Source organism: Populus euphratica, unplaced genomic scaffold (assembly GCF_000495115.2).
Source record: "Populus euphratica unplaced genomic scaffold, PopEup_1.0 scaffold331.1, whole genome shotgun sequence".
NCBI classification, from domain to species: Eukaryota; Viridiplantae; Streptophyta; class Magnoliopsida; order Malpighiales; family Salicaceae; genus Populus; species Populus euphratica.
The window spans coordinates 181,003-197,586 of NW_011500221.1; the positions used below are offsets into that span (position 1 = coordinate 181,003).

General features: G+C 32.3%; 2 protein-coding genes across 4 annotated transcripts; one reads left to right on the forward strand and one right to left on the reverse strand.

Moving 5' to 3' along the window:
• Positions 1 to 6,275: 6,275 nt before the first annotated feature.
• LOC105112300 (uncharacterized) lies at positions 6,276 to 8,842 on the forward strand. Of its 2 annotated transcripts, none has more exons than XM_011007965.1 (2): positions 6,276 to 6,949; positions 7,036 to 8,842. In XM_011007965.1, the coding sequence occupies exon 2, from the start codon at positions 7,572 to 7,574 to the stop codon at positions 8,517 to 8,519; it is 948 nt and encodes a 315-aa protein (XP_011006267.1). In that variant the 5' UTR covers positions 6,276 to 6,949; positions 7,036 to 7,571; the 3' UTR covers positions 8,520 to 8,842. The 2 variants fall into 2 exon arrangements, with proteins under 2 accessions (XP_011006267.1, XP_011006268.1); XM_011007966.1 differs by having other exon boundaries at positions 7,048 to 8,842.
• A 5,284-nt stretch (positions 8,843 to 14,126) lies between these two features.
• LOC105112301 (NADH dehydrogenase ubiquinone 1 alpha subcomplex subunit) lies at positions 14,127 to 15,353 on the reverse strand. 2 transcript variants are annotated; one of them, XM_011007967.1, is made up of 2 exons: positions 15,076 to 15,353; positions 14,127 to 14,365 (listed from the first exon to the last, which is right to left on the reverse strand). In XM_011007967.1, the coding sequence occupies exon 1, from the start codon at positions 15,269 to 15,271 to the stop codon at positions 15,080 to 15,082; it is 192 nt and encodes a 63-aa protein (XP_011006269.1). In that variant the 5' UTR covers positions 15,272 to 15,353; the 3' UTR covers positions 14,127 to 14,365; positions 15,076 to 15,079. The 2 variants fall into 2 exon arrangements, with proteins under 2 accessions (XP_011006269.1, XP_011006270.1); XM_011007968.1 differs by having other exon boundaries at positions 14,127 to 14,349; positions 15,076 to 15,341.
• Positions 15,354 to 16,584: the final 1,231 nt, after the last annotated feature.

The following is a 16,584-nucleotide window of genomic DNA, read 5'->3' on the forward strand; positions in this document are numbered from 1 at the left end:
TGCATATACACACAGAGTGGGAGAGATAATGGAGAGGGGCAAATGCGACAAAGACATTTTTTTTTTTTTTTTGGAATTGCGATGGCCAAATTTAAAAAAAAAAATGTTTAAAATTAATATTTTATTTTTTAAAAAATAATATATACATTAATATTAAAAATAATTTTAAAAAAAATATTTTAAAAAAAATAAAAAATAATCATTACTACTCATATATGATAGTTTTTAATTGCCATGTGAGACTGGGAAGGGCAGTAATGGTATTATTGTATTTTTTTCTATATTTTAATTATTTAATTATTACTTATCAATCGGATATTATAATGAGATTTGTTTTCTTGGTATTATAATTTTGAGAACAATACTTTTCTATGTATATGGGATATTATAAGATTAATTTAAAAATCAAACTTGGTTTTTTTTTCTATATTTTAACCTATAAACAAAGATGAAAATATAGGATTATGTTTCCATTATATTTATGATCTGCCATTATCTATTTATATGAGAAATTTAGATATTAATGCTTTATTAGTTGAATTTTAGATATTTATTTGGATATATTATTTGCTATTCAGTATAAAATAATATATATTAAATTATAAAATTATAAATGTTATCCATGCGCATATAATATTATCCATATTTACGATGTTAAGAAAGGAAGTATACAGTCTGGTTCCATGAAGTAACCCTTCGAGATTACTTTACAATATATATTAAGAAAATAATAATTTCATGTAAAACAAAAGAGGTTCGTTGGAATATCATTAAAAAAATAATGTAATTACATAGGAACCTAACCTAATTAAAAAATTAATAATTTCATGTACATCCAATTGCATAGCGCGTATGCTTTTCCCTGTACACAGCATTTCCCTCCTGCATAAAAAGACCTTCCCCACACCGCCAACTCTGCACACTTTCTACACTTCTTCTTATTTCCTCGTTGACTAGAGTATTATAGTGTATGATGTTTATATAAGCATATTTTGTTTAAAAATATATTAAATTAAATTTGTTGATATTAAAAATAAAAATATATATTAATATATCTTCAAGTAAAAAATTTACACTATAGTATTAAACACACCCTAAATCTTGAATTTTAAGTAGCAAATAAAAGTACAAATTCAAGCAGTGTATTCAGCTACACAATTAAACAAAAAAAGGTAATATAGATTTATTGCATGTTTAGGTTTCCTTATCACCTGTCATAGATTTGATTTTTTATATTTGACTAATTAATTAACCATCCAAGGGAATTATTTATTCTCACTTGAATTTTAAGCAAGACCCAGAGACGGCCCTCTAATTTATTATTTGGGCTTTAGGCCCAACTACGCTTCTGGACAGCCCAGGATAGAGAAGCCAGACAATGGTCAAATAGCGAATTGATAAACATTCGAATATTTCAGCCCGAATCTATAAGCCGCCTCACTTTGAAACTGCCCCCCCCCGTTTTTTTTTATCCTTGGACCAACTTGCCCGTTGATTAAAATTCAATATTTTTTTTAATGGAATTTTAATGATGCACATTTTATATTGATCTCATGTGTTAAAATAATAGTTGTTGAAAGTTTAACATGAATTTATTTTATTTTTAAATATGATTTTCAATTAAAAATATATTAACACTTAAAAAAATATTAATTTAATAATGTTTTTTTAATAAAACACAATTTAAAAAACTCAAATACTAGTGTCGGTGCTTGATGTCTAAAGTAATGTTTGGGATTGTATTTCAAAATGATTTTTATTTAAAAATATATTAAAATAATATTTATTTTTAACACAATCATATTTAAACAATAAAAAATAATAATTAAAAGCAATTTTTTAAAAACAGAAGAAAAAACACAGACGAAACCAACCCATCATGGGTAAATCACTAGCCAAGGGGAAAGACACAAGAGTACACAAGCAGGTATAATTGCACCGACCTTTGCATTCAAAGGGCAGGAGAAATCGTGCTAGCTGCATTCAAATCTCGTCTCCTGCGCTGTAAGATTTCTAGCACAAGAACAACAAATTCCACAGCTTCACATGATGAATGCATTGAAGCTAGCTAGGTGGGTGAAAATCCAATGATTTTCTTTCATAAACACCGTGCAACAAAACACATTCGAAAGAGGCATGAACAGCTGGACCAGCACTAGCTACAAAGAAAATAGAAGCCACTGGGGGGGCGTGGGCCACAAGGCGGCAAGGACAGCAGAGAGTTCTTAGCAGGTGGCAACTAGCAAGTCGACGGGGCTGCCTCACGAGCACATTCACTCTGCTTGGTGTTCCTTTTATTTTACTATTCTCCTCCTTTTTATTATTTTTTATAACTCGAGGCGAGCAATTTTATAACTAGAGTTGTTCCTGGGTCAATTTATTCTTTAATTAAATATCCAATTTATTTTTCAAACGATTTCAAGGATATCCATCTACGAGGGCGGAACTAGAAGATCCTGAATGGGGATGTCATCATGTAAACTATTTTTATTTTTAGAGGAGCTCTAGGTGCATGACTATTATGAAAAAACTAAGACTTCAGGGGCTGAAATTAAAGTTTTTAAAACTTTGGGCAAAGCTCGTCTAGATAAGATACATGCATTACATTTTAAATAAAAAATAATGTTTTAAAATCCAGATTTAAATAAAAGATAAGGAATGAGCGTCCAATGGGAATGCACGTTGGAATAATGAAGAAATGTCGCCAGGAATGGCATTCCATAGAGAAAGAGCAATCAGGGGGGGAAGTTGCCAGAAATAGCCCGCTAGGATGGCCTTGAAGTTTTGGACACGCGTGGCAGATTTCGGACATCCATGTGCAGCTTGCTTTTTGGCAGCTAGGATGTGTGTGTGTGTGTGGGTGTGGTTCGCGTGATCCAATGAGCTGGCATGAAAGCATTCTTAATCAATTAATTACTCTAATCCCAAAAGTAGAAAATTTTGTGTTTGTTTGTTGAGAAAGTTCTGGGATTTTTATGTAGAGGCCTCTGGGAGTTAATTGCGACCAATGCATTGGTGGGGGGTTTTTATCAGGTCGCTGAAGAAGAAGAAGAACATGCATCCAACCTCTATCTTTGTTATCTGTACCGATGATCTAGGCTGGGTCTGTGATTTATGATTTTATTGAGAATTTTTTGTTATTATTATTTTTTTACCAGATTTTAATTGGTTTTTTTTAGTCTTTTTATTTGAGGGGAATAGATCTTCATCTTTATTTTTTTCTATTTGGTATTGTTATGCTTTTAATTTTTTTATTTGAAGGGAATAACTTTTTTATTTTGTCTTATTATACAGTACTGTAAGGTTTTATAGTTTTTATATATAAAGGGATATAATAGTTTTTTTTGGCGAGTAAGACTGAAGTGAATAAAAATAGAATATTTTTGTGTGTGTGTCATAGTTATGATGTTCTTTGTCTGTCTTTGAGAGTTTTGATTTATAATAAATTTTGTTATCATTTGCTTATATCTATGTTAATTTAGTTAGTGTTTTATGACAAAAAAATAGAAAAAAAAAGACAAAAACAAATTTGATTTAAAAAAAATATAAATAAAGATATAAAATAAATATATTTCTAAAATAATTTTAAAATGAATTTTTATTATTTCAAAAATAAAATGATCATGGAGATATGTTTTTCAAATTCTCACTATTTCTATTTGTATACCTTAAGAACAGTAACAAAAGACTGCGTCTTTTGTATCATTTGAATTATTTAAATCACATTCATAGTGTTCATGTACTAATTTCATATGTTAAACTCATTGACTCAAATGACCTGCCATTTTCTTTTTTAATTCTTACAATAGAAATGACCTATTAATTGACTCGCTGACTTGTTTATCCATTCCATTGACCATATCCATTTACAATTACCCTTTTGTTTTCTTTCTTTGAAAGACAGTTATTATTAGCGTAATTTAAAAACACAGGTTTACTCGTGGTTGAGTTGGTAGATGCTGAAATCAAGCTTAATTTTTTTAAAAATTAAAAAATTAAAAATTTATATAATCTCATAACTTGATTTGATAAAATCCAATCAAAAACTCAATTATATTTTATTGATTATTTATTTTTTTAACTAAAATAATATCATTCTATTTAAAAAAATATGATTTATTTAAGTGACCCATGAAAAATCTCTAATCCAAATCTTGAACTGGATCAAACATTAAATCTTAAACCAGGTCAGCAACAACATCAACTTTATTAACTCCAACAATTATCAGTAAATAGGAAGAGCATGAATTCAAAACCTATGTTATATGAAAGAGGTTTAGGATTCGTTAACACGCAAGCAAATGGACATTTAGTATGTGTCTATTGACACGGCAAACCACGTGGTTGGCTTTGCTAACAAATAAAACCTTGGTCCGTGTTCAATAATATTTTTTATCTAAAAATATATTAAAATATGATTTTAGTTTTATTTTTAATATTAACATATAAAAACCATAAAATTTTATTAATTTAATATTTTATCGAATTAAACATACTTTTAAAATAAATCCAAATAAAATTTGCAAACACAGACAAATTACATCAAAGTAACGTACAGACGGCTGTGCTTTGCTTTGGTTAATGATAGTATGATAAAGAAGGTCATGATTGCAATGGGCAGCCAGTCCATTCCATATTAAGACAATTGGAGAAGAATATGCTTGGGAGTTTACCTGGGTTTGATTTTTAAAGTGTTTTGTATTTGAAAATATATTGAGATAATATTTTTAATATTAGTATATTAAAATAATCTTAAAAAATTAATACTAGAATAGATTTATTTATTTTTTCACATAACATTATTTTACCACAATATATGCCACTCGGTGACATCAGCATGACAAGACGACAGCGGAAGTCAACTTTTCAACGTCTTGTTTTCACACAAGTTTCTGCCTTGCATCAAAATGAAAAGCGTCATTGTCTTTCCAAAAGCAACGAGAGCTTTCTCCATGATCAGAAACTTCTCCCTCGACACCACCCCTCCCCACAAATAAATAAATAAATAAAAATATAATTGCATTATACATTTTATATTAAAAAAATACTCTATTAAAAATATTTATGGCATTCCTAATGACTGTCTCATCAACACTATATATATATATATATTTATTTATTAAACATGATGGTTGTTAGATCATATTAAAATTTAAAAACTTATTTTTCTAATCTTAATAAGATTGAAATCAGATGAAAATCTTTATCCGTGAATGGATATCCACTAGATATCCGATTACATTTAATTATTTTTAAATTTTTATAAAATAAAATAAAATATAAATTTAAAAAGTAAATTATATTTTCATTCAGTGATTATAAAATCATAATTAAATTATAAACTAGCATGCTAAATTACATATAAAAACAATTATTGGCAAAACCATCATTATTAAATTTAAATTTAAATTTAAATTTAAATAATCAAATCATGTTTGATATTCCCACCAAACAATGGCGGGATGATCTAAAAATGTATTGATCATAGCTTAACACTGTTATTTAAAATAGATCACTTTATTGAGACAGAAAATGAAGCAAATTGCGTGGGGGTAGGTGAGTTTCTTAAATCACCCAATCAGGCTAACTTAATTGCTTGTTGTTATTCAACTAACCCGGTCTGAAATCTTTTTTAAATAATAATAATTTATTGATCAATTTATAACCCATGTACTGTACTGTATATCCTATTTTAGAATATTAATATGGTTATTTTTTAAAATATATTTTTTAAAAAGTATATTAAAATAATATTTTTTTATTTTTAAATAATTATTTTTAATATCAATTCATTAAATTAATCTAAAAATATTAAAAATTATTAATTTAAAATAAAAAATAAAAAAATTAATTTTTTTAAACATGAAAACACAAATAGATTTAATTTGATTTTTATAATTATAATAATTCGGGATAGGTGAGTTTATCCGGAACTGAGAAATAAAATTCTCGATAAAAATATCTTTAGATATTAACATAAAATTCCCTTTTCTATGGCAGAATGTGGATGGCTGGAAGGGCTCCCCTGTCGTGTTCCAGAGAAGTCCTTCTCATTGAATAAACCTCCTGTGTTTGTTCATGGCGTTAACATTTCTTGGTCCCTCATTTGCCCTCATTTGTTTGTTTCCCTTTTTTCTTCTTTTTCCAAAAAAATAAAAATAAAATCTTCACACTTCTTTTTACTAAAATAATATCCAATAGAGAACACTTTCTTTATTGTAAAAAGAAATTATAAGTTGACATTTAGCCATTTAGGAGACTTCAAAAAAGAAAAAGAAAAAGAAAAAGAAAAGGAAAATACTAAAAAAATGGTCCTGGGGACATGTATGTCTATAGATGTCGAATGATGGGTAAAGCAGTAACAAAAAGGAAGAACAATCATGTGGGTGGGGGGAGGGGATTAGCAAGTGTTTTATACATCTGTAAATCAAATTAATTATTTTTTTATATTTTTTGATGGTATTTTGATTGTTCACCAACAACAGGAGTCACTCTTTTACTGTTTTAGAGTAGCAGCAGCAGCCACAGCAAAGCGGCAGCACTAATCTCTCTCTCTCTCTCTCTCTCTCTACACTGGGTCATCTTCATCATCATCTACAGAGCGTATCTCCTTCTTGCCCTTTAGATTTCCTTCTTATAAACTTTTTTCACTCCACCCCCCTCCCTTTTCCATATATGAACTAATAGAGAGGAGTGTAGGGGTCATTTCCAAAAGCAAAGTTGATTATTTTGTTTTGTTACTGTCTTGATTCAATCATAATGCAGATGGGTTTTTGTTAAAAAGGTCCCTCCTTTTACAGTTGCTGCCTACTCTTAATCATGATTTATTATCTCAAGATTCTTGCTTGGATAATGTGAATCTTCAACCGCATGGTTTTGAGGAAGAAAAGCCAATTATATGCCTCTAATTTTTTTCAAGTGAAACACCCTTTTGGAATTCTGAATTCAGGTAATGAAAAGTCTCTATCTTTGTGGCTGAATCTACGTTAGTTTTGGATTATATGGTTTTTATTTGGAATGTGTATTAATTTGCAGTCATTTCATCAGCGGACAGGATTTGATTAATTTCAGCGCCTTTAATTAGTTGCTGTAATTGTGAAGATTGGTCCTTTAATTCTGAGTCTAATTGAGAAAATGCTGCAAAGATTCTCGAAGTCTTGTGCTTGATTTGAGTCTATAACCATAAGAGAGCGTCTTGCACAAGCAATTCCAAAAGAGAGAGAAAATATATAAAGGGTTTTCACCGTTCAACCTTTCAAAGCCGCTTTATTTTCTCGACTTGGCGAATCTGGGGTTCTTTTATACAGTATCCGTTGTTTACATTTTTAGAGATATAGACAGACCTGTCCCCCCACCAACCATCGATTTGCAATTCTGAGGGTTCATTGCTGTTGAAGTTTCCTTTGGCTGCAATAGCTCTTCAAGTTTGAGTTTTTTAGTTTCTTGTTTGGATTTGGGGTAATTGCTAAGGATAGAGATTGTGGGGGCTGGCTTTTTGGGTGGTTTTACTTTTGGGTTTTGCAAGGTTTTTTGAGAGGCATTCTGCTGAATTCCAACATTCCAAAGCATCGATGGGGCTTCTTCGAAGTCTCGCGATGCTTTCTCTTCTTACATTGATCGTCTGGTTGCCGGGGATTAGTGCTCAGTCAATAAATAGTGCGCGTCCCCTTGATGCTGTTCTCCAAGACTATGCTTATAGAGCATTTGTTCGTCCTAGGACTGGCATTCCATATGATGGGACTGTTCCTTCGAATTTGACTGGGATCAAGATTGCTGCCATGAGGCTCAGGAGTGGGAGCTTGAGAAGAAGAGGTGTTAAGATGTACAAAGAGTTTGGGATTCCCGAAGGAGTCGTTGTGCGGCCGTATGTGGAGAGGCTTGTTTTGGTCTACCAAAATCTGGGCAATTGGTCTTTGACATACTACCCGCTGCCTGGTTATGCTTACCTTGCTCCAGTTTTGGGACTTCTTGCTTACAATGCTATAAACTTGTCTGCTACGAATTTGCCTGAGTTGGACATCAGGGTATCTGGCGATCCCCTAAATATCACATTCCCGGATGTGCAATCAGCTCCAGTTGGGTCTATTGCAAAGTGTGTGGGGTTTGATTTACAAGGACTTCCAACTTTTAGCAACGTGTCTTCTGGAAATGTATGCTTAACAACCCAACAAGGGCATTTTTCAATAGTTGCTGAGTCTCCCGCCCCTTCTCCAACACCAGTATCTCCTACTCCATCTCCTTCGAACGTGGGTCCTGCACCAAGTGGACGAGAAAAGAAGAGCTCTAAAAAAGTTGGGATTATTGTTGGGTCTGTCCTGGGTGGATTATTTCTGTTGGTGTTTTTGTCATTCTTCGTATTGTGGGCACAGAAGTTGAAACAGAGGAAGAGAATGCAACAGATGGAGAGGGCTGCTGAGGTGGGGGAATCCCTACAGATGACATCGGTTGGTGAAACGAAAGCACCAGCAGCGATGGTTACTCGAACACAACCGACCCTTGAGAATGAATATGTGCCATAACTCGTCCCACCTGTACAAGTCCTCCGTCTTTTCCACACCCATTCTTAATTCAAGCTCCATTCCCGTATTCAAATATTCTTCCATTCACTTTTTTTTGGTGGTGTCTTCTTCCTCGTCTTGTTTGGTTCTGGTAGGCTTTTCATTGTAGTGTGAGTAATATAGGATGTTTGTGTAAATCTGTTATCACTCACAAACCCTCCATAGTTTTATGATTCATTGTGGTGTGAATTTTAGCAAAATGTAATTTCATATGTGATGAGTTTAGTTTTCCCATTGACAAGGAATAAAAATTTCTGTGGTGCCTTCCATTACAGATTGTTTTCTGTGTTTTTCTCTGATGACGCTGCCTTTAGATTATCAGTAATCTCAGTTTTAGGAGCATGAGAACCTGAGGATAAGCTTGGTTTGGTTTTAACAAGCTACGGCTTCAACCATTCCAGTTGAGTCCCTTTCCTTTTTATCTAATATCAGGCTTGAGTCTATTCGTTGAGCTTTATTTCAGCTTGTTACTTTCTAACCTCACAGCGACCAGGAAAACATGCTCCGCACTGATTGCACTTGCGTGTTCTTGTGACAGCAGTGAAAGATAATTTTCTTTCATTATCCGCATGAAATTGGGTTTTGCTCTTTTGCTTATGTTTAGGAATGTTTCTTTGATAATTAAATGCTCGGTGTTGCTTTACCAAGAAACATTTTCCTGTTCTCCTTTCAAGAAATCAAGTGTCTGACTTAATGGGGTTGCTATTATAGAATTCCCCTCTCTACATTCTTACTCTCATACTTCCTATTCCTTTCCCCTTGCATCTGTGTGTCCGGCCAACAACAAAGCAGAGAAAAATATAGATTGAAAAAGGCAATGCAATGGCAGTCTTATTCATGACTTGAAGCCATCAGCATGCCAAGTTGTCATGTTCATATATTACTGGAAATCAGAAAAATTATAGTTGGAGGCTTGGAGCCCTACACTGACAGCTTCTGGTGTAGGTATCTACTATCTACACTTGAAAGAGACGGATGAGAGATTCTTACTCTCTTACATTTGTAAGTACAATGTATGTGTGTGTGCATGCTATATTCTATACCGTAAAAATTTGACCTCTGCATACATGCATGTGACCATACCAGAGACACTCGGTCAACTCAAAACCAAAGCACTTTCAGATTTACAGTCAGCCCTTTTCTACAATGTTATGGCTTTGGAGTTTTTCAGATATTAATTAATTTAGCAATCCTCTTTCAGACAGCAAATGGCAAAGGAATCCTTTCTTCCCATGACCATCAGCAGCTGTTTAGCCACTGGCCGTTCAAATTGATCAGATCTTTGTTTGGATAGTGGAAGTGCTGTGCTTGTCTTTAGTTAAATGTCCACCAGATGCTTAAGAATTCCATGTTATGTGCCCCAAGTTCCAAAAGCAAGTTTTGTCGATGTCATCACTATTTTTTAAGTGGATTTATTCCATGCAACCAAAAAAAAATGATTTGGTGGTTAAAATAGCAGAAAAGAACAAGGAGAGCATTAATAAAACAATAATGGTGCTCACCAGCTATATTTAAGTTGGGAAAATCAATGAGAGCAGTGATAAAACAATAATGCTCACCAGCTTTACTTGTACCAGATTATTTGTTAACATAAGGTGTTTTGTGCCTTTTTTTCTGTCATCAAAATCACGAGAGAAAAAAATATAGCAGAAAGGAAGAAATCTTTCGAGGGCTATTCATTTGAGCCCAAACAAACAGTAGGAGACCTAACCTAAAGGACCTATGGAAAGGCCATTCTGTTGACAAAAGACAGTAAAGAAGATCCAATCACAAGCACACATGAAACCTCGTATATATGCATGTGTCTGTCTGCATCGTTTTCTTTCCTTTGTTTGCTTGATTATGTTTTCCTCCTCGAATACACTTGTCTTCGATTCCTGGTTTCCATAAGTGTTGAAAACCACACACGCACGCACACAAATATTTACGAGAAATATATGTCTACAGCTTGGCTAGCAAGCTTTGCACACCATGTCCATGGTGTTGGTGTTGCATGCTCACGAGTCAGTGAGTCCATCCCTTGTAACAACTAACATGCAATACAGTACCCATCAATATTTCCATTTGTGCAGTTCTTTCTTCCTTGTTGCCACTAAAAGCCTTTTCCATTGGTCATCAAATGGAGCGGTGTTTTCCTCTGATCCTGCTAGCCGTTATCTTTTTTCACTCTTTGTTTCTCATCTTGTTGTGGAAGCTAATCCTGAAGTATATTAATGTATCATCTGTTTTCAGAAATATATATATATATATTTTCGTTTCTGTTTGAGTATTACAATATAAGTACTATTCTGTATAGTTTAGTTTATAAGTATTTCAGAGTATTTTTAATTTTTAGTACAGAGTTAGCATAGTTTTCAATCAATATTATGCTTACTAATATGCTATGTGCCTTCCTTCAGAGGTACCAGGTCTCCATGGCAAACATGCTTCTTTTCTCATACCAAAGAACATGTTAGTGTTCTAGGACAAAAAAGACAAATGTAGAAGGGACATAAATGTATATGGTTGAAGGGACGAAGAGAAAAGCATAAAATAAATATGTTTTTGAAATAGTTTTAGAGTGAATTTCTGTCATTTCAAATCATTTATCCTAATTGTTCAACAATGCTACTGTTCTCCCCTTCTCTACAGCCTTGTCTATGTGGCTTAACTCATTAACTCTCTTACCCTCTCTTTGCTGTCAGCACATTCATTTTATCTGTGTACTGGCTTTCTATGCATGTGCTGAAAGGAAAAGGTTATGGATGAGGGTTGTGACTAGTAAGATTGGAGAAGAGAGGGTTGTTTTATTTCATCTGAAGGTTACATATGGTTCTCGTTTTGGAATTACGAAGAGTATACCTGGAATTTAAGGATTTACGTGGAATATTAAATCTTCTGGTTGGTAATGGTATGATTGTGTTCCAATGTGATTATGTTTGGTGTAAGGAACTGAAGTTCCTAGAGTTGTTATCTCTACCTTGGATAGGATTGCTGCTTTTGGTTATATGGATCAGTAGTTCATTGAATCTCACGGTTCATTTGACCCGTGATTGCTAGAGAACTAAATCTGCAATCAAACACACTAAATGTGTAGTTAAGATTCGACTTTGATGGTGTTTGTTTGCTGTCTCTCCATGAATCTTCGAGTTTTGTGTTATTTATGCAAAAAAATTGGTGTTCAATATCAGGTCAGGCCGCCCTTTCCGGTGGTGGATGCGTTGCCAGCTGGACAGGTTCCGGGATCGGGCTGAAGTTTGAAGTTAATGGATCTGATTCTATGGAGATGTTGTGGCTGCCACATCAACGGTGGCATGTGCTTGGATGGCAAGGTATGGCTTTAGAAAAAGAACCTCTCGCCATTAATTATCATTCTAAAGCAATGGCATGTGGAAAGCCATTGATTGTGTTACAATCCTAAACCATTCCCAATTGACTGTGTGCAGGTTGTGATCTGGATGAGGGTAATTGCATCCATTTCCAAGGAGCCTAGCACTTGTCTTGTCGTGGTGATCAGTTCTCTGAGAGATGGCTGTGTGGTAGCTCTGGTTTGCTCTGATGTTTCTCATGTTCAGGATACAATACAGTAGCAGCAGGAAGCAAGGATCGATGGAAGAATATACAGAATTAAAAGATACATAATTAAAAGATCATTGACTTATAATTAAGCCTTGATTGTTTTAGTTGTATCCTGTAATACCATGATGAAGCTTCATGTCTCTTTCCCCGAGTGGATGGAACCAGGTTTAACAGGGGTTTAAAAATTGGTCAGCCATTGTGGTGGTGAAGCATGTTTTAGATTCGGTCGGAATATGATTCGGTGGAGCACAAGTTAGAGTACCGGAGAGGAGGAGGACAGCATGAGCAACGCTAGTAACCAACAAGTGAGACCCTGAGCAATATCCGCAGCCACACCCTTCACTACAGAGAGATTTAAGACGATAGGATATTGAGAAGGGTTTGATTTTGTGCTTTTTGAACATATATTTATGTATAAACTATAAACAGAGAGATATAGATGGAAGTAGTAGGGTCTGTGCGTTTATCATTATCAAGATATATAGATAGAGTCCTTTATTTATTCGTAAATTCAGAGTTTTAATTGTGTTGAGTTAACTCACCCTTGCCTCTTCTAACTTTTTTTATATAAAAACACATGATTATTTTTCTCTATGCATGCATTTTTTTTTTAAAAAATATATCATGATTTAAACAGGAAGTTTCAATTAAATAAAAAGGGGGGAGATGCCTTAATAAACAATTAAATCTGTTTCATCCATTGGTCAGATTTAATTATATGCAATTAAAACCATATTTTTAAATGGAAGATAACATTACCATAGTTGAAGTAAAATGTAGAAAAATAATTTTGACCTGCTATTATGGAGTGAGATTTGCAAGCTCGTGTAAAAGTCGAACCAAACATTTTTCTCATTATTAAGAAAATATATTTTTTTCTTTTTTAAGATACATAATCCATTATATGTAAATTAAAAGATCATTGACTTATAATTAGGCCTTGATTGTTTTAGTTGTATCCTGTAATACCAACAATACATATTGTGTGTGCGCGTGTGCATTGTATAAAAATGTTTGGTATGAATACAAAAATAAATTGATCGTCATGCATATAATATGGTGATAAAAACATTGTAAAATTCCCATATAATTAATTATTTTCATAAATATATTGGATTTCATTGTCCCTGTCAACTTATTATGCAATATTGTAGAAAAATTAAATTTTATTATTAAAAAAAAAATTAAAATGATTGTTGAAGAAATTAAAGAAAATGATATATGAGTCAATAATGTTTGAAATCATGGCAATCCATAGATGATTATTACTTTAAAATTCAGAGATTACTTATTCCTACTTAATAATATCATAAATAAATTGTTATATATTACTACTTCACTCATTTCAATAAGAGAAAACATCATGAATCACGTGCAGAGCATGAGGTATAATTACTAGTTAGTATAAAAAAATTAATATTATTTGAAAATCATGTTAGTGTTGAGCACTTTTTATAATATTATTTCAATCGTTTGGTTCCAAGAGAAATTAACCAAACAAATTCCAAAAATAAATGACACGTAGAAATAAAGAAAAGAAAAGAAGGTCACCAATTCTAAAAATTATTGACCTTTCAACAAAGTTTGTAAAGCAATCTACTTTTCTAACCAGCTTTTAGGTACGATTTGTGTCATTTCGGTATCTTCACCAACATGGCTTAATACGCTTGCTTGCTTGACCTAACAACACTGGGGGGTAAAAAGGACTAGGGTAGAAACCAACTCCAAATTGATGGTCTTTATTATGAGCACGTGTTACTACGATCGCCAAGCCCAGCAAAGCTGTAACAAACCAGCAGAAGCTTCTTTTTTTTTCACTAAATAAGGAAGCTGCAATCTGCTGATTCTTAATTGTCCTTGAACTCTATAATTTGATGATGCACTTGAAACATTAGACCTGGAATTCCTATGAAAACTTCTCAACTCTAAGAATGCATCTCACAGTCACAAGCCATTCATGAACAATGAACATTGAGTAGATCCTCAACTATTGCACTCAAGAAGCAAACATAAGCAAAACAATGAAACATGGATTATCATTGCAACAAATCTGTAAAAAGCCAATTTCATTCCCACAGTTAAAAACAGAGGATAAGGAGTCTGCAAATTTGTCTTACAAGATCAACTGCTTGACAGAAATTCATATGCAAAACAAAAGGAAGATCGATACTGCCCATAGGACTTCCTTAGATAACTGGGATGTCAGATGCGCACTTTATTTCTCTTCTGGAGTCTGTAGGAAAGGCTTCCTGCATTAGATATCATAAGAAGTTGACATCACTAAATTCTGAGCAAATGAACAATCATGATCACAAAGAGAGAATAACTGGAGGGGAGATATATAGAAGCTTTTCACAACCACAACATTCTCCTTAAAGCTACACGATATGGTTGACAACACATAATTTGATTTCTCAATGACATAAGCTGAAGCATAAGATCAACAAATAGAAATCTCCAACCCCTCAAATATTTCACTTTATGATCTTAAACATCAACTCATATCCAACTCTTACCATGATTTGAAAACCAGTTTCTAATAACATAAATGGAAACTAAATATCAATAAAAAAAAATTGACAAACCCAGAAACACCACAAGATAGATCGATGGCTACCTTTAGTATTTCGCTGTCAAATTTTCCAAATCAATTCAGCTTGCACTCAGCTGAGCTAAAGTGTAGGATAAACAAATATTTGTTACTGATTTAAAGCATTCCTAATTTCACCTCTTTTACGTTTTTCTAAGCAAGCATCGTCCAAAAAACGTAACCCCTTTCGAATATTTAGGTGATGGAGTGAGTAGGAGGAGGCATTATTTCTGAAAAGAAATGGGAAGCTAATGGAAACCCTAATCAATTCAATTGAGATTGAAAAAACCCTAATTCCCCAATTCAACTGAAAACCTTGATTAACAAACAAAATAATTCAAAGGGGAGATAGAAAAAGGGGGGGATTACCAGACTAGGAGGAGGAGGAGGAGGAGAGGAGGTTTTTGTCCCTTCTCTCCATAGCGACGTCCCACATATCGTTGCCGATGTGCTTAGGACGGCCGTGTGCTTTCGTGTGGATGACATACTGAACGTTGCCAGCTATGCAAAGCATTCCTGCTATGATTCCTAATGGCAATGCTGCTTCTACCCATCTCCATCCCATTTTTTCTTGATCCACTCTTCTCTTCTCTCTCTCTGTATTTTTTTTAACCTTGTCCCGCCCGGTTGGTTGGGTGCCTCTATTATAGTACTTCCTCCTGAGAACAAACCAATCGCTCCAATTCGTTTTCTTGTGACCCCGGTCGGGTTTCTAGTGCCTTCATTATTAGTCTGTTTTGTTTTACTTGGAATAACAACATTTCATTCTAATTTGAAAAATATAATAAAATAAAATAATTTTTATTTTATTTTAAATTTTTATCATTCTAGATTTTTCAACTAAATTTTAATTAAAATATTTTAATTTTATTCCATATATTTCATTCTGGTCTTAAAAAATCATTAAATCAAATTGAATTTAGTTCAATTTAATTAATTAAATCATCCAAGTATAAAAAAATCTTTTTTATTGTTATTTTTAATAATAATAATATTAAAAATTATTATTACTATTTTCATTTACAATGATATTAATTTTTAAAAATTAAATTTATTACTGATATATATGATTTATATTTATGTTATTTTTTTCATGTTTATACTTTGTAGGAATTTGAGCAAAACAAGGAATGTTTTAAATCTTATTAGCCTTGATAACATTTACATAACTTTATATTTAAAATATTTGTATTAAAACAATTTACTTTCATAATATTTTGATATTTTGTTCAAGTTGAATTATTTTATGTTAAAGATTATTTAATCTTGACTATTTAGAAATATTATAAATTTTAAAATTATATTTGTTGAGCATTGTGTTTGTATTGCATAATTTATAACTAATTTATCTTGAATTCAAATTATGTTTGTTGAATATATATACAATACTAACTATATAATAAAAAAAAATAGATGATTGTGAAATCAAATACTAACTCAATACCAAGATTTTTTTTTAGATTACAATAGCCAAATAAAAGGTAAAATAAAATCATTTATGAAATGAAATTCCTAATTAATCTAGTGTTGAAAAAAAACTAGTTTAAAAAAATTTCAATTTATCAGGCTCTCGAACTAAGTCAATTAGTCAAACTTGTGAATAGGTTCATAAACTTTATAAAGTTTAATAACATAATATTTTTTTAAACTATTTTTTAACTATATGAGAAAAAATAAATGATAAAAAATTTAAGTTTAATTAAAAAAACACCTCACCAAACTCGTAAACTATGACAGTCTAGGTTTCCTTGATAAACCTGAAAATCATGCTAACCTTATACAAAGAAAAAAAATAAAAGGAAAAAAAAATTAAAACTGGTTTCTCAACAATTCCAATATTAAAAGATAAAATTGATAAAAATAAATTAAAAAAATCAT